Raw genomic sequence first — 19,626 nt, 5'->3', positions numbered from 1 at the left:
CTCACACAAAGGTGGGATTTTAATTCTAAAAGTATTTGACTAAAATATACCTACATAAGTTCATATCTATAAATAGTTATGTGTGTATATATGTGGTTTGTCAATACAAAAGCCAGCTTGAAGGATTTTTCTCAAAATGAAGTGTATTTTGCTAACGAATTATAGTCCACTTCCATCAAGAAATTATTCTTATTAACCTTTTGGACGAGTCGGAAATTGATCATCACAATAAAATAATGATAAATTGACAAATTTTATTTGAAAGGTCATATCGGGAATAATATAATTTTATTTTAAATGAAAGCAAGGTCTTAAATTATTGCTAAAAATCTTGACTATCTCAACTTATCCCACAAATTTGAATACAAACTACAAAATTGGGCTATATGTACGTATATATGAAGCCAAAAAAAGGGATTTTCACTTTTAATTTAATTTTAACTCAAGGTTGTTTTAATATTGACGTACCACATATTTATTATGTTGAAAAATAATGAATGCGGTATATTAATGTATGCATATTACAACTGCAATTATGAAACACAAGGCCATATGTTTAAGTGTATGCATTGTAAATATTCACAGTGAATCTATAAAATTACTGTATCCATTAGGTGAAATGGTTCCCGGACCAAGAAAACCTTGTGATAAAACTTGAGATATAATCTCATGTAGGACAAAGCTCCTTGAATCAATTTATTATATAAAATATATTTTGTATAAATACATGGCCCGGCAATATAAAAGCAAGCTATAATTCTTTTTCTAAAAGTTGAGTGCGGATGACATTTGTACTCTTCGACGAATTATCGTCCATTTTTATCAATAAATAATTCTTTTTAACACAGTTTGTGTTGAAAATTGCACACGAATTAGCCAAAATTGATATATTTTACCTGAAAGGCCATATCTGTAAATCCTATGGGTTAGGCGACAGCTAAACATCAAGTTATTTTCTTGACATTTAAAACCATCTTTGTCATGTGTATCAACTTTCCCTACATTCGTTTTTAGCTTATAATTAATGTATGTGTTCTATTCTGAAGTATTTGTTTATAACTACAGCGCTTTCAAAGTACTTTTATACACAATAAATTGTTTTTCTAAATCCGAAGAGTTAAAGCCAAATTAAAATTAATATCTCATTTTGGATATTTTTGATTTAAGGGTGTTGTCCTAGCAGAGGGAGGGATATTTATTTCCATGGATTTAATCCAATTTTGTCCTGATACCTAGAAAAAGTGTGTTTTTTTTCTTTCGTATAGACATTGAAGCCTTTCAACATAATTACAAAAAAACAAGTAATAATTTGTTTCTGATATTGCAGTGTTTATCAAACTTTTTACATTGTGTATGTCAGAAATCGTTTGGCTGATGGGGACAACCTTAAGGACAAAACCAAGAGTGGAAGACCCATCAAAGTGAATCCTGAAGACATCATGGAGGCCTTTAAGGTCAACTCAACGATGAAATGTCAGAGTACGCCAAGAAGAAGAAGACGAATCGGTCTACTGTGGGCAAAGCCATCCAAAAAGCTGGAGGAAGGTCGTTTTGAAAAATTGAGAGGCCACTCCTGTCCCAACGTCAAAAAGAACTTCGTCTTCAGCGATGTAACAATTCTTGAATTATCTGAAGCATAACAGCAACCGTATAATTTTTTCCTTTGAAAAAAATTGGTATTTTGAAAAATATTACAAAATACATTCAATAACTATTTATAACATAACAGGTTCTGCTAATTATAATGCAACCCATCAACATTGTTTAGAACACTAATAAGAGGAAAGGAAGCAAAAAAATCGACAGTTGACAAAAATGTACAGTGTGCATTCTTATGTTATTGAGGTAACACGGACATAAAAGGACATGAAGCACTCTCTTGACTGAATATAAATATTGCCAAATAATATATATAACTCATTTAAATTCCCTCAAGCATAAAAAATGAATAAAATTTGGCTCATCATTAATTAATGAATACTTCTGAAAAAACTGCAATGAATAAATTATTTGGGTAAAAAAATTAGGGGTACATATTAAGAAAAAATAAATTTACATCAACTGATATTTTTGGAATAAACAATCATAGGTTTATGTATATAACCTTTTTTATCTTCATTATTGTTGATGGTGTAGTAAATAAATTATAAAGGTTTTTAAATGTTTTTTTTTAAAATTCCAACAGGAAAATATCGTTACGTAGATTTGGATTTTATGAAGAAATCGAAACATCTTTTTTTCTTTCTTTATGAGTTGATTTATGGATAATAGTACCTTTAAAGAAAAAGCTTTCATAATACTAAATCTTTTTCCTTTAAATATTGAGTGGACATAGTATAAAAATGTTTCTTTTGATACAAAATGAAAGAATATATAGTTTTATCTTTACAACGATAATTAACTTTGAATTTTTGATGAAGAAGGCTCAATTTAAGGAATACTCATTTAACAATTTTTGAAAGATTCATTATTTATCTAAAATAAATACTTTTTATTATGAATTGCTCTACTTTGACTCAATTGACAATCCTTAGGGTAAAAATGCTATTTATTTTCAAAATTATAAAACGGCTATAACTATAACTTCAAAGTCATGTAGTCATATATTTGATTAAATTAAGCTTGTTTAATGTGGTTCGTCATTTTGAATGCATTTTTTATATTTTACAGAAATTATAATTAAAATGATGTGTACAAAGTTTAAATGTCGTAATTTTAAACTTGGTATGAACGTTTTTCTGGATTGCCTTAATTTCTATACACCTTGTATTGTACGTAATTTTTGTTTTACCTCATTCTAATATATTTTAGAAGGGTAAACCACTGCTAATGCATGAAGACACTTTTGTATGCCTATGTACATTTTAAAATATCGTACATACATCATTGACCTGAATCTTAAGTGTTGATTCTACCCTAATTCGTCTCTCAACTAATGCATATTGATGTCAATGTACATTTAAGCAGACTGACAAAATATGACAGTCACTTCCAAAATGTTTAAAACAAAATAAATATAGGGACTTATGCCTGTTTATTTTTAGGCAGGTGTACAGTATGATATTGAAGCAGTCCTTTCCATATTTCTAAATTAAACACTATCTCAATATTGAAAAAATATAAATTCTTAGTATTATACTATATTGAAATTGAAATGTGGACGTAACATATTCTACGCTCAGTCAATGGCGGCTTGACTCAACCTTACAGTGAGGCATTTGTAAATAATGACACCCATTTGATCAAAGTAATTACCACCAACTCTTTGAATTTTTAAAGAAAAATCCCATGTGTACCTCAGAAGACAAAAATATACTCAAGTTTTCTCTATGAATTGGTTCTCCACATTCTAATTTTTGCAATAAGGGATTTGACGCTCAAAAGAGCGAAATGTATTGCCCAATTTTCAAAGGTTTTTCGACTTTGTTTTGTGGGCAAGCAAAAACAAATTATTGCCCGTCAGATATTAACGTTTCTCACATCCATATTAAAACAAGCATATTCAGTTAAAAAGGTAACTAAAGGGCACTCGATAATAGCATACGAAACATTTTAAATTTTTTTCCACAATCCTTACAGGGATCGTAGAAAACAATAACTATATTTGTCAGAGACAAGTATTATTTACTTTTTCAGTTCAATTTGTGGTCCAGATAGAGTCTCGGGTAAATTCTATTCGAATTTTAGAGATGAAGTATCTTTTAAAAATTGGACGTTCTATGGAAAAGTTTGGACGACTACCTAAATCACAGACAAAAGGAAAAATTACATTGATTTCGAAAAAAGGAGATGGAACCAATTATGACCATTGGAGACCAATTACTGTTCTCAATCAATCATATGGAATTCTCTCTGGAGTACTGGATGAACAGATACAACCAATTCTCAACAAAAAAATTGGGATTCAACAAAAAGGAGTTTTAAAGGATAGGAAAATTTCTGTTGTTTCACACAATATTCAAGCTGCAATTGACACAGTGAAAAGTAAGAAGAAGTTTGAAGCAATAATAGCAATATACTTCTGCAAAGCTTTCCACTCTATTTCACATAGACAAATTCTTAGATCCTTAAAAAAGATCCTTCTGAAACGTTTTTTAACCCCGTACATACTTTGTTATATAATGGCACTTCGACGATCTCATTGGATGGACTAGAAAGCCAGCCAATCATCTTAGAAAAGAGTTGTTGTTATGGATGCCTCTAGGCTCCACTTCTTTTCATAGCTGCAATTGAAGAACTCGTTTTAGGGGTTACAAAGAGGTAGGGGGGCTTTGGGATTAGCTTTTATGAGATCTCAGCATATTATTGATTTTTATGTAGATGATGTAACTTTAGCCATAGAGACGAATTATGAGTCTCAGCTAATTGGCAGAATAAAAGTCTTACTGAATTATTTTCGGAAGTTTCAAGGATTGGCTGTGAATAAAAATAAGACCTCTATTTTACCTTTAGGCTCCTGGAAGCCTGAAGAGGATTTTAAAGTGGGTAATTGTATGGTTAGAAGAATGGTGGAAATTTTTAGTATAAAATGGAATAGCAGTGGTATTCATGAATATAACTGGAACGAAATTCCGACCTCCGTAAACAAAAGTATTTCTTTTTTTTTGGAAAAGATTCAACTTTCAAAAAAGTATGACTTTTATAACAGTTTGGTAGTACCTTTGATTTTATATAAGGCTACAACAAGTCTGCAACTAGATGAAAAAGCTATTTTAGAAGAAGACAAATGCTTAATGGTTTGTTTTATAAGAATTATATCGAAGACATGAAAATACCTAAATCTCATATAGGAGATGGAGTAGCCCAACTATCTCGTATTTTCCCGAAAATTTACTCCAAAATTTTGTGGATATGTAAAGAAATCCACAAGTAGAATGGAGAATAAGTATAACGAAACGAGACCTGTACATTTGACTTATGATGTGGACTAATCTGACCAACAAAATTACATCATTAATCTCTCCAGCTTTGGCTCTGCTTAAATAATAATTTGGATGTTCCCCCCTGAATTTAGAAATGACTCAACCATTGATATAATTCGAAAAAATATAAATAAAAAGTTATTTCTTAGAAATTTAAAGGACCCCTCAATTTAAGAAGAACATGCAATCACACGAGATATTTTAACAGTTCATAATTTAAATTCGGCAGAATTGCTTAACGATGGAAGAATAAGATTTCCACTTCTTAATTATTCAAAATATTATTTAATTCCATGCCCGTGGCACGGTAAGATGGTCCCCTTATCTTTGATATAGCTGTGTCTTGACTGTAGTAGCTGCATAGTAAGCGTTTGAGCATCCCTATGGGTTGAAAAAAAAATAATAGTGTCTTCTTCTCTGAGGGGAATAAAGGATGATAAAAAGTTTACTGTACAGTTACAAATCTCCATAGATTGTATTTAACATATTCGACCCTGCAAGGACTGTGGAAAATTATATAATAACACACTACATGCGTTTGTGGACTGCCCTACCATCTACATCCTTAAATAGTTTGTATGCATAAATCTAAAAGGGTTGACGAATGGGGAAGAACAATATGTTAAAGGTCTTGTTCTTTTTGGAATTTCAAAAAAGAGGGGTGGTACTTATGAGGTAGTAAGGGCTCTGAACTTTTCAATTCTTAATTGTAAAACCCTCATCGCCAGCCGACTAACTATCAGCCTATTCGGGAGGATGAGTTGAGAGGTATCATTCTGGTAGCTTCAGCCCGCTATGTCTCTCTTACAATGAAAATTCCTCAATCAGGATGTAAGTCATGAAATTTTGTAGGGGAAGAAATCCGGTACCTTCTATCGACTTTTCGGAATCATCGAAGTATTGTAAAAAAGGTGTTTATTGTGTGATTGTTTTATATAATTTTGTACGTTCCGGAATGCTTGATTGGTTTTAAGTGTGTAGGTCTTGGCAAGGAGGTCTAATTTTAAGCTAAAATGCTTACTCATGTTAATATAACGTAATTCCTTCAAGCCATTCCGATTATATGTCTTAATATATCTGTGTATATATCTACTTTCTAGAAAAAGGAAAAAAAATATCGCCCTTTTATTACATATATACAAAATTTGCAGTTCATTCCCATTTTTTATTGGGAAGAGCTGAGATCTTATACTATTTAAATAAAAGACTAAATTTCTGTCTATTTCTATTTATGAGGACAACAACTACTCATTTTGACACCACCTAAATAACTTCTAATAATATTGATAGAGGACGCCGTTGTTGCATGTATTTCAGATTTTTTTTATTTTAAACTACAACAAAAAACAGCTCCTAGGTGAATGAAAATAGCGGATTCTAATAATATTTAATTACTACAGTGAAAAGTTTCCTTTCATTTGAGAAGTATTATAATGAATTTTGTATATAAACTCAATTGTGATATGTAATAATACTTGCAACATTTATTGATATAATATTCAGATTTCAACAAGAATCATGCTTTTTAAACCTTCTACAAATATCACTTGATAACTTATATACATTTTTTCACAAAATATGACCACTCTAATAGTCTCTACAGTCACCTCCTTTTTAAATCCTCTTCTTGAGAATGAAAAAAAAAAAAAAAAATGTGTATGATACTATGTCATTAATTGTAAAACTTGTTCATGGACACAATTTCAGATGTCTTACCTTACAGAATTAAAGATATTTATGAGTACGAGAAAAAGTGTGACTAGAAGAGCCATTCTCCCTGGTACGACTTCGGGTTTGATAAGGAAACTAACCCATGAAGTAACGACAAACATACAACTGGGAAGATATACTTGAACCAAATACTGCATTTGTTTACGAACCAATTGAATTTGGAATCCACAGGCAGCGTATGTCCCTGAGGGTAAAACAACGCTTCTATCTTTCTCAGGTAGCTCTTCAAAAGTTATATAATGTTGTAAGCTTCTTTGTCGGATCTGGTCGTAAACATATGACGACGAACATTGTACAGTCTTATTAGAATCATAATCTGAAAGTAATTGATAAGTTGATTTGACCCATGGTCTTGTTATGTCTTGATACTTACAACTACCAACTTGAAACTGACAGGTATGGGCATCAAGAGGATAATCATCGAACATCATTCGACAGGAAATTGTAATTCTGACACTGAAATTTGGAAAAATTCTTTAATACTCATTTATTAATACGATATTCAAATATATAATATCAGTCTTTAAAATAACCGTTTTACGGAGTTTTTTTTATTTTAAATTTTAGTCATGCTTTTTGCCTTCTACAAATCTGTCTCAGACATAATGTTTCATGTTAGCAAACATCCTAAAAAATAAGTCTACTCTCTGATCTATTGATAATTAATTAATCAATTTTCATCGATTTTATAATTCATATATTTTTTACTTCATGTTTGAATTCAAAGTCACGATAGGTTTATTGAATTTTTATTCCATGCTCTAATTGTATATTCAACCACATATAAAAGCAAAAGGCTTTTAGGCCACAGACTTATTAGATTAACAATTGTACTTCATTTCAATCTACAAAATATTATTTGCAAATGTCGTTCCTTATTTATAGATGTATTCCCTCAATGATAAACTCTCAACGGACTTACCCTAATTCATAGTGAATCGTTTTATTTTTTCGTATACGCACACCAGACATTTCTTTCAGAACCCGTTGTCTTCCAAACTTTTCGAGTCCGTATATTTCTAATTCTGGGTACCAAATGTATCTTAAACTTCCTGGGGAAATGTTCACTTCCTACAAAAGAAAAAAAAATTATAAAATGTTTTATAAAAAGTCTTAATTAGGAATTTAAAAGATAACTTTTGGTTTCTCAGATTCAACCAGTGCTACATTTTTTGTGTGATAAATACATTTAATAGTAGGCAGTAGGTTATATCGCCTCTAATATTTGACTTAAAACCATATCCAGAGGATATAATAAAAACAAAATCTCTCCGTCTGTTCAAGGTGTTAACCAAAGTTTGTTGTTTATACACGCCGAAACTAGCAGGTGTACGCATATAGCCCATAAAATAAAAGTTGTATAGCATGAAAAGGTGTACTGGATTATTTTTTTCCAAAAATCCTATGCCAAGTTCTGGGGAAACCCGTTTTAAAATTAGAAGGACGGTAAAATCGAAATTTCAACTTCACAGTAATCAATTTGAAAATTGTATAACCATAAAAATTTGGCTTCGTGTGTTAGATAACTTTTTGCATAAAATAAAGTCTGCAAAACTTTGCCGTTGAATCCATTTCTTACTTTTGAAGGTAAAAAAAATCAGTCAAAATTTCAGATCGAAAAACGGATTACACGGAATAATGACAAACAGCTCTGTAATCTTCATAATAAAAAAAAGTTGTGCCCTGTCCTAAAAATTATTTTAGGGTTTTAAGAATTGCCAAAATATTGAAAAAACAAGAATTTTATACATGTTACAAAAATTCTTTTGGTAATTTTTCTGCCACAGCTTTTTAAAAAAAATATTTTCGGACCAAACTTTGTTGATTATTGACGCCAAAACAAGACGCATATAGTGCATTATTCAACGTTGTAGTCCATAAAAAGTTGTATCCATTGCATTTTTTTTCCTGGAAACCCTATGCCAAGGTCTGGAGAAGCATGCAAAAAAAAAGGAATATAGTCACTTTTTATTTCTTGCATGAAAAGTCAATTTTCGGTTCTTAAGAAAAAATGCCATAAGACGATACTTTTTGCACAAAAAAATGTCGACGCAACCTTTACACTGAAGTATTTTCAATTTCGGGAACATTTTGGAAAATTTGCAAAACTAAATAAGTTATAGCAGTTTATAATTTTTGCCAACATTATTTGCCATAACTTTTTGTTTTTGCAGATACGAAAAAAATAGGGGTATGAAAGTGTTTCTCTTTCAAATAAAAATTGTTGACATATTTTACAAAATTTGCAAATTTATGTTTTTTACAATTGTTTTGCGAATTTCAATTTTGCAATTTTAAATAAAAAAAAATGGAGTTCCCTTATAGACAATTCTTTTGATGTATCATAGATTTGAATGGTGAAAAGAGAAAGGGAAGAGAAAAGGGGATGATGAAATTGATGTTTGTCGATGTTGAGGAGGAGTAGGAACGAGTAGTTATAGACGATGAACAAAAGGAAAATTCATGACGGGATTTACTTTACTTCTATTTCCCAAAGTATAATTAATATCCACGATCGGGATTGCATCTCTACTCACTATTAAAGATTTATCATGGCGTCACTTAATCTATGAACACGATAACTCATTCATATCTGTCTCCCATCAATCACTATTCATCACTCATATCCAGTACCAACTGCCCACTGTCCAGCCCTCCCTTTACATCCCTACACAAAAAACTACTAACTATTGTAGAAACATAAACCGTATGACTTCACCAACTATCCCTCTTCAAAGTGGGAATGAAATGGCCGGGAATGAATTAATTCGCTGGGAATTAAATTATACTAGAACCAGTTTTTGCCAACATATGTATATATACTGCAGGTCTAATTGAATGATTAATTAGTAGTAAACATATTTCAAGACCAATACAGGGTGATTTTTGATGAATTAGATCACTGAATATAAACTTAGTTTTCGTCAATCAGATTATTCAGGAATTAGCAATAAATTCCCCGATATTTTTTGCTATTTTTGTTATCCAAAGCTATTTCAAGCACTCAATGTTAAAGATAAAGCTGTATTCTACGAATATATGTAAAAATTTAAACAAAGGCCATATTTGGATTTAAGGGAGCAAACTTGAATAAGTTAGGCCTATTTCTATCTTGGAACAAGAAAATGTATGATTTTTTTAAAGTGGCATTCTTCTGAAAATAGATTACTTAATTGTGGGATTGTTTGATGGTGACATAACTGACAGATATTGATGGGAACGTCATTTAGCAAAGATTGTTAAGTAAGAGGACTTTGGCGTATAATGCATTTACTAAGATTTTTCTTTTCACATTTCGACAAATTTATTCCAATTTTGAAGGATTTGTATTCCTTTTTGAAATGTCATTTTTGTAGAAAGGACAATTTGAGTAAGGGGAAAAAATATTGATTTATTTATTTCAAATTTTGAACAAAAAAAAATCGAAATTTTGAAAACATAATTTCATTCTATCAGGAAAAACTCTGTCCTTTTGAGAAATTTGATAATTTTATTCTAATGGGCCTGAGTTGGACACCTCTTTAATATTTAAGATGGGACCAAATGTAATATCAACATTTTAACATAAGTACTAAGCAGCTTTATATATAGTTAACTAATGATATGGGTTCATAGTATTTTGGTACAAAGTAATAAATTAATGTACAACTATAGAAATAAAAATATTTATGAACATAAATTTTATTAAAAAACCTATTATATTTATGAATAAATATTAAATGTATATATATATTTCGAAAAAGTTTTTTAGGATTTCATACATATACATACATATTGTATAATAACTGGGAAATCAAGATGAATGAAAATATTTTTTCAAGAGAACAGCAAAGGATTTTTGCCCGTTATTCATTTATGAGGTTGGGAAAAATGTAATTTCGTATTTTTCACTTTATTTCGATACTTAATAAGAAGTCCAATTTAATTCAAGAATACCCTTTCTTGTTCGATGACTTGTTGTCAACGAGAATCCAACTTCATAATACCTTTCTCGGTGAAGCCCTTATCCCTATTTGCAAAAAAACTCAGAAAACCTATTAACATAGGCCTATATTGAGAAAGAAAAAGCAAGTATTCAATTGGTTCCAGGTCCAGACTGTAAACGGTGGATGCATGAGAACTTATCATCCGAGCTCCCAGAGCTTCTGGCGCGTCATCAAAGTTGTGTGCGGGCTGGTGTTGTCTTGATAAAACACGATTCCTATCCTGTTCCAGTTTCTTTGTTTATCTATCCTTCTGCAAATGGTTCAAAACGGTTTGGTAATCGATGTTCAGCTCCTGGACGATTCTATAAATGCTAATATGATGGTCTATCTAAATATTTTTCCATGGTTTAATCGATTGATTCGACAAACAGCGTGTCCGACCCTAGAAAGTCATTCACTTCCACTACACTAGAAGGAAATTTCTCAAACCATTATTGTACAACACGAACCGAAAGAGTATTGGGTCCGTATACATTGCAAATGTTCTTGGTCGATTTCGACGAATTTTTCCTCCGGAGAAAAAAATAATTACGAAATTATTTTTTTCTCCGACCAATGGGTTGGGGAAAAAATATGTTTCAATATATTATTCAAGATGTTTTGCTCACTCAAGTCAAAGATAATTATACGTTTATCCCTTGACACATGAATCCTTAATCCTTGAGGGAAAGGGGAGGGGGACTATGATCAATGGTGGTACATAATATAATTATAATGGAAAAAGAGGAAAAATAATGTGATTAGAAGATAATTACTTACATTTTTGGGCCCTGTTCGTGCCTCACTCCATTCTGATGCAGAGCTATTGATTTTAAGACGGGGATCCAGCCAGGATACACCAAAATACATGGAGATGGACATTGTCTAAAACAAATAATAATAAATTATTAATATCCTATATTATATACAAACATTTACCATCATTAAGTTATGGTAAAAATAAATCAGTATAATGATGGTTATGACTTCATTCAATAATTATCTTTATTTTTTATTTATGTGTATAGAGAAATGATGCAGAAGCTATTTGCAATTCAAGTAAATGACAAGACTTACATAGTATGTAGCTAGTCGAATAATTTATCAATTGCCATACATCATGCTTATATCTTTTAGTATAGCACGGATCTATGGATTGTAACTAGCTCCTTCTATCGTAAGTTTGAATGATGTGGCTGTTAAAAATGAATTTATGGATATTTCAAAAGACTCCTTAAAGTTTATCATTAAGTCAAAACGGTTTCTTATCTACCTATCCATAACCCATTTAAATCAACCAAATTGATTTAAATAAACCTCGATCCGGGGCACTGTAGCTGATACATAAGTAGAGATGGGATTTTTGTAAGGGCAGTAGGATAATGATGGAGTAAGACATAAAGTCTTACTGAATTAATACTTTTGTCAACATTTGCTGCCTAATATATGGTCTTGGGGTGAGAAAAATGAATTACTGCAATAAAGAGGAGAACCTTATATACTTAAAATAGTATTAGTACACGGAAAACTTGTAGTTAAATTTCTATATTAATTTTATTATGCATTTTTGAATCAATTTACCACAAAGATAGACGAGAATTATTTTTTTAGAGGGATATATTCACACCCACGACTAATTAAATAAAATAAATAATTAAAGAAAAAAACAATTGCAACAACCGTTTTTCCTTTTCTAACCTCCAAACTAAGTGTTTCCTTCGCACAAATCTCTTCTTTATTCATTAGCGAAGGAAACAGTTATATATATGTCACAACGGCTTATATGTTACATAGAAAGTTTGAGGGTGCTTTTGTCGAAGGCAATGCTATAAACCGACACAACAGAGAATATGAGCTCAATATATTTTTACAACTATTGTTGCTACGCAATCATTTTTTTGTCCGCAAGGGGGTCTAGTATGCTTAAATATTACTGCATATCTAATTATGCAACCTTTGTGAGTTCATACATTACTGAATTTACAAGGTGAATTCTGCAACGATGGGAAAAAAAGAAAAAAAATGAATAAAAAAGTGACGGTATTTTTAGTATCATAGAAAGCATCAACTAGCATGGGAAAAATATGAAAAGTAATTTCCTCAAATCAATTGGCATTTTTTAAATAAATTTTTAAATTATACTTTTGTTCAAACATAGCATCAAATAAATGGAATTTAGTAAAATATTCCGTTTTAAAGTTCTAACTTCGCTCCCTAATCTCTGGATATTATAGATAATACTAATTGAGTATAGTCGTATAATATACATTACCACAACGACTGACTAAAAAGTGGGCGTTTCTTCTTTCTTCTTTATCTAGGTAATTATTTACTTATTATAACACCATGATTGTGCAATTTATCCTTGTTATTGCTTTTCAAAAAAGTTGGAACTATAAGGGTTGCCGAAAGCAATATTAACTTCAGCTCAATACTAACATTCTTTTTTAATAAAGCTATCAAAGATACATACCAACAAGGAACAAGAATAATGCATAAAATTTTGCAACCTTTATTTTTTGTTTTATATGAAGTAGTCGTTTGTTAGTGAAAGCATTCGTTTTGTAGAAACATATTGTTTTAAGGCGTCCATGGCCCTGAAGGACAAAAAAATTGTTACAAAAAAAAAAAATTCTTGAGCCTTAAAAAGGTACATGAAACACTTCAATAAAATTCATTCATTGATTCCCGGACATACCCATGCACATACATTGCATTTAATATATACCACTTCACAAACCCGTTATTACAATGGCTAAAATTAATAAATTAAAGTTTGAATTGCTACCTTATCCACTCAATTCGCCAAATTTAGTGTCCTTGAATGATTTTATGCTCCCAAATTTAAAAAAAAAAGGCAGGGAGCCTTTTTTTTGCTCAAAGATTTTCCAAAGATACAGAAGGGATTTCAGCAATTCATAGCTATTTTTAGAAGCAGGACAGTGCTCATTGTAAAAAAGGTGTCTTATTTTTTTTAACGTTGCTCGAAAAAAAGTATAGAGCTGAAAGGAGACTATGTTGGAAAATAAAATAAATAATCTAATTTTGGTGCGTGTTTTCTTTGTTTCTTCTAAGACCAACCTCCTTTCTTAAGTTAATTAAATAACTATATTAAAAATACAATTAGTAGAGGGTTAAATGTGTGTTGTGAAATAAAAGGATATGTATTTTGTCATAACTAGAATGTACTACATAGATTATAATCCATAAAAATAATGACAAAAACGCTTCTTTTATGTTTGAAGCCCTTGATAAACAAATATGTTTGCGACAAACACAACAATTACGTGTTGAACATATATATAAGAATAAAACTATAAAAAAGGACAGGCTCTGAAAAGATTCCATTTAAAGACTTCCATTAGTGCAAGACATTTTATTAATGGAAAAAATAAAATCTTGTCAAAGTATTGTTTCTTTTTAAGTTAGATATATGAAATAGGGCAAAGGAAGTTCATACTTGCAAATAAAAAGTGGTTCATGTCATATGCTTGAATAATCATAAACGATTAATTTTCTGGAATAGGCACTAAAGGATTTTATTTGTTCTAATAAAAGGAATGACTAAATATTATTATGTATATGTAGGTTTATTGACATTTGTATTTCCTTTGATCCTTTGAATGGATAAAAAGAAAGGAAAATTTGAAATTTTTCTTGCTTTGCTCCACGTCTCAATATAGAGTGCACCTTGTACCGTATTTACCCTTGTGCTGGTTTTAGAGCTGTGGCACATGCCATAGGCCCTGCATATTGTGAAAAAAACTTGTTAATCAGCCTCTGAAAGATGCTTATGTAGATATACAAATGTTTAATTTCAATTTTTAGTTCCTTATTGATATATATGGTCTATCAAGACAAAAACAACATTGATTATGAATTTACGCAATGATAAACTCCGAATTTGTTTTTCTACTTCGTAAATATATATAAAAGACCCAATATCTCATATATATTATACCTTTCGGTGATTCATTGGTTTTAAATTCAAATTTCTGATATGAGTCAAGATAACCATGAATGTTAATTATAGTTTAGAGCCTTCATTAGGTTCATCACATTATATGGTTCCGATATAACCTTTCAAATAATATCCATCATATTTATTTCCTCAATTATATCTTGGAGTTTTTCAAAGTCTTTAATTATGTATCTTTCAAATAATATCCATCATTCTTATTTCCTCAATTATATCCTGGAGTTTTTCAAAGTCTTTAAGTACAAATTGTGACGTTTCTAAAGGATTAATTGTAATATACGATAATTAGTTGGTTGATAAATACAAAAAATTCTACAGCTTAAATGATCAATGCTTTTCATTGATTAATAATGAATTTATACATAGATGGGTAGCTGATATTATTTTATCCTCTTTCAAATGACTTATATAAGATAACGATTAGGGTATTTTTGTAAAAAAGATTAAGGTAAAAAAAGATAATAAACTTTTATAAGCTATAAAGTTTAATTGAGTTACCTCACTATTACAAAATTGAGAGTGCATAATATATGTGTACTCACTTATAAGTACATCAATAGTATATTTCATCATCTTGTTATAGACAACCTACTTTTTTTCATTTTGAATATATATATATGGTACGGGCAATGTGGAAAATGGGGCATTTCGCAAAATGACCGTCAGAGTGGGCAATGTAAAAAATGCCCAGACAATCTATAAAATTTTCAATAGAGTAGTCAATGTTCATTTTAACTTCACTTGCATTGTCAGGTGAAACGATTGTGGGTAATTTGATTATTAAACAATTCATTGTAAGCAATTAGATCAATAAGGATTTGATTAAGATACAATTTTATTGTAAGCAATTTGAAAATCTAGTGCAGAAATGTCCAACCTGTGGATTGCAGGCGGCATTGTGCCCGCCTAATGTTTAGGTGAGGCCAACTAATCATTCTCACTTGAAGTAGTATTTTTTTTTTTTTTTTTGCAAAATTGTCGCAATATCATCAAAACTCGTTGAACACTCATAAGACGTACAAACATTGAAAAATATTTAATGGTATCTTGTATTTTCTGAGACTCTAACAGGTTTGCATTTTAGCTTTTTTTGGTAGTTTGCCCTTGAAAAATTAGATTAGGCCTTTTTAGGGTTTTTTTCGTCTGAAATTGAAATAAATTTGTAATTAATAGTTTTGTTTTAATTAGCCATTTTTCAAGAAATTTACCTTAATCGGTTCTGCGGTCTATTTAAATATATTTCAAGTGGCAATGCAGCCCATTATATTAGAAGGTTAGACATCCCTAATATAGCGTATTTTCATTGAAGTTTATATCGTATTCAGTCAATTAAGCTATAGTATGATAAGAAATTGTCAAAAGAGACTCCATTTTTGTTTTTGCAAAATATACTTCGGCCAACAGGTTGTGCAGGTGGATAGCTTATCCCTAAGTTGGATCGAAAACCATCGTAAGGATCCCTTCAAATATATCATAATACACCCCGGCCCACGGGTTACGCAAGTTAACCACTTGTCCACAAAGGAATCCAAACCTATTTCCTCTGTTATCCCGAGTTTCAAAAAACCCTTATAATATCTTTATATATACCCGAGCCCACGGGGTGTACAAGTGAACCACTGGACCAAAAGGTGGATTATTACCCAATGCCAACGCTTCTTTGAGCATCAAAGGCCCCTTTTAATATCCTATAATACACCCTCCCACGGGTTGTACGAAAGAATTGCAGGTTCAAGCAGTGGATCATTACCCACCAGATCATTTCCTGAGCATCAAGGACCCCTTTCAATATCCTATAATACACCATTTCAAATACCTTAGATTGTTAAAGTGAAACGTCGGTCGAAAAGGTGACCTCTGCATTGAGCCTTAAGGACCTCTACCAATAGTCAACAATTGACATTGTGCAAGTGAACTTGTGCATGACCCAATAATGTCTTAAAACAGCTCAATGTAAGAAAGTCGTTTGAGCCTTGCAAGGAGACTTTCCTCCGTGCTGATGAAGTTCCCGGAAGGAAGGAACTGACATTGCGACTTACCATATCAATTATGTCGGATGGAATGAACTAGTGTTTAAGTGGTGCAATTGCACAGACCACAAACTATGTAATACGTTCATCTCAAAAATGGTACACCTTTTTAATAACAAATGCATTAATAGCACAACATGCTGCGAAAATAGATTATTTAGTGAATGTGTTTATGTTAAGTAAAAATATGTAGGTAAACAATCGTTAATATTGACTGTGTTAGGTATGTTCAAATAGATGATTTTTTGAAATTGTTATGTTTGATGTTCAAAAGTATATTTAAATAAGTTTTTTGTTTATCTCTATTTTGAATATACAACCGTGTAGTTTGAATATTATTAAATTGGATCAACAATTCTAATGTAAATTTGTATTAGATCTTTACTTGTTGCTGTAGTTATCTTGATATACCCACATTTTATTACTTTCATTCCTATTGCTTACCTTTTTTGCTTACATTTAGCATTAAAACATCTGTACCCTCCGGCTGTGGAGGAGCCGCATGATGGTCATAAACCACAAACAAAGTTACAAATACCTATACAAAGCCCACGAAGTAAAATACCAAAATAATTTCAATCCCTTCAATTGTGTGAATAGCGAAGGTTTTTGATGCTCAATGAATCGGTGGCCGTGGCTAATGACCCACCTTTTGGACCAGAGTTTCACTTGCAGAAACCATGGGCTAGAGTGTTTAGAGTGGATATTGAAAGGGGTCCTTGATACTCAGGAAAGCAGTGGCAGTGGGTAATTCTCCACTTCTTAAGCCTGCGGCTCTTTTGCATAGCCCGTGGGTGGTGTGTATTATAGGATATCAAAAGGGATACTTGATGCTTAGGGAAGCGGTGGCAGTGGGTAATGATCCAACTTTTGCACCAGTGATTCACTTGTAGATCACGTAGTCCATTGTGTATCATAGGATATCAGAAGGGGCCCTTGATGCTCAGGGTAGTAGTGTCGATATATCTTGATTCCTCTTAAGGACCAGCTGTCCACCCGAACAATATGTTGGCCGAGGTATATTTTGCAAAATAAAATGGAGTCTCTCGTCACAATTTCTTATCATATAATAGTTTTATTGTGTGAATACCATATACATTTCCGTGAAAGTGCACTAGATTATCAAATAGTTTGCAATGAAATTGTATCTTAATCAAATCCTTAATGATCAAATTGCTTAGCAATCAATTTTTTTATAATCAAATTACCCAAAATCATTTCATCTTACAATTTAAATGAAGTTAAAAGGAACATTGACTACTCCATTGGAAATTTTATAGATTGCCCGGGCATTTTGCACATTGCTTGCTCTGAGGGGCATTTTGCAAAATGAACCACATTTTCCACATTGCCCCTAACATATATATATATATATATATAGATTGTATATAAGTTACAACATCTACGTCTCATTATGCTTGATATATGTTTACTTTATAATTTATTACATAATTATGTTTTTAATCACCTTGAAACTTAAAAAGCGAAGTTGTATGTGTTTATGCCAAAAACTCAGACTGAAGCATTGTTGATGTTAGGAAAGTTTTCAAAAAAAGAAAAAAAAATCATAGTATGAAAGTGTATGATAATTGAGAGTATCAATATTATAATTATTTTAGTTTTGATTTACCCTTTTTATGTACATAAATCATAAATGCAATTTTTAATAGGATTTGTCTTAATTATGTGTCAATATAAATTTAAGTTCTGTACATATGCAAATAAATTTAAATTGTTAGATTGACTAATGAACAAGTCTAGTAAAATTGTAATTTCTAAGTAATAATATTCTAAATATTAAATGCACCTTTTGGTTTTTTTAGCCTACTAAAGGCTATTTTTTAAACATACTATTTGTAGAATAGTTATTGAATAAAATATGGTTTGACGTTATATTTTTGACAGTTGATATTATTACACATAATGACCGTTAGGTAGCAGTAAATTACTATTACATTTTTCCAAAATATTGGGTCAATAGTTGAAAACACGTGGTGCTGACTACAATAAAATCCAACGACTTTAACCCGTCCAACCAGTGTAAAAGAATAACCCCAGTTATGATGATTCGCGCCGGTTTTAAGGACTCTGATATCATGAAGAGTGCCTGCATATTGAGGAATACAGTGAAGACCATCAGGGCCATTTTTTCATTTTGTCCTAGGTGCGACTGTCCAAGAACTTCGAGGACTACACCAGCCCCAACGTCTGGCGTCCCAACAGCCTCAACTGCAATCCCTGTGATTTTTACTTATAGGTAACATTTGAACGGTGCACCAACCGAACTTCGTGCAACACGGTGGCCAAGTTAAAGCAGCGGATCATCGTGATTTTATCAAGTTGTCCAAGTACCAGGTAGAACGTGCCTGTAACAGGTTCATGTACCACTGAGGGTGCCTATTTGAAGAAGCGATATGAGAGGGGGTTGGCCATCCAGGGAGCTATAAATAAGGGCTGGATTATAATTAATCCTGAATTCATACGCAAGACTTGCATCGCTATCCAAAACAGGATATTACCATATTCACTGCTGATTGTAGAAGAATTGAATTTTTTTTTAATAATATGAATATTCTTAGAAATATGAAGTAATTATTTAAAGTTGCAAACTTTAAATAAAAACTTCCCACATCTACAAAATATAATTTGAATATATAGGCCCATGACAGTTCCTTCATTAAGATAAATATTTTGAAAACTTTTTTGCTTATTCCCAAACTTCCCTTGTTAATTAAACCATTGTGCTTCATCTACTTTGAATTCCTTCATGATATTAATAATTATTTTACATAATAATCTACATTGATTTGTTCTTTCAAACAGATCCATTTATCCACTTCATTCGTACGTATATTCCAAATAAGTTTATTGGCCACCATTTATTAAAGTACAATCTCCAGTCGCTAGTATTTGCTAAATAGGTAATTGTTAACCTTTCAATGCAAAACATCACTGCTTTTAGCGTGAGAAGAGCCTGGGTCAAAGATAAGGCGGGCCAT

At 31.3% G+C, this 19,626-nt stretch overlaps 1 protein-coding gene across 29 annotated transcripts in view; it reads right to left on the bottom strand.

Moving 5' to 3' along the window:
* The window catches only part of LOC121119856 (gamma-aminobutyric acid receptor subunit pi), a 100,303-nt gene that overhangs the window by 14,014 nt on the left and 66,663 nt on the right, over positions 1-19,626 (bottom strand). For all 29 annotated transcript variants that reach the window (XR_011780565.1, XR_011780566.1, XR_011780563.1 and 26 more), the window contains 4 exons: positions 11,399-11,503; positions 7,576-7,724; positions 7,027-7,109; positions 6,639-6,969 (listed from right to left, as the gene is read on the bottom strand). Coding sequence is in view for 25 of the 29 variants with exons in the window: in XM_071889137.1 (XP_071745238.1) it covers positions 6,639-6,969; positions 7,027-7,109; positions 7,576-7,724; positions 11,399-11,503 (668 nt within the window). In the remaining 4 variants the exon portion in view is untranslated. The remainder of the gene's footprint in view (positions 1-6,638; positions 6,970-7,026; positions 7,110-7,575; positions 7,725-11,398; positions 11,504-19,626) is intronic.

The sequence above is a fragment of the Lepeophtheirus salmonis genome, chromosome 6, assembly GCF_016086655.4.
Source record: "Lepeophtheirus salmonis chromosome 6, UVic_Lsal_1.4, whole genome shotgun sequence".
Classification (NCBI taxonomy): Eukaryota; Metazoa; Arthropoda; class Copepoda; order Siphonostomatoida; family Caligidae; genus Lepeophtheirus; species Lepeophtheirus salmonis.
This window is presented reverse-complemented; position numbering and strand designations above follow the sequence as displayed.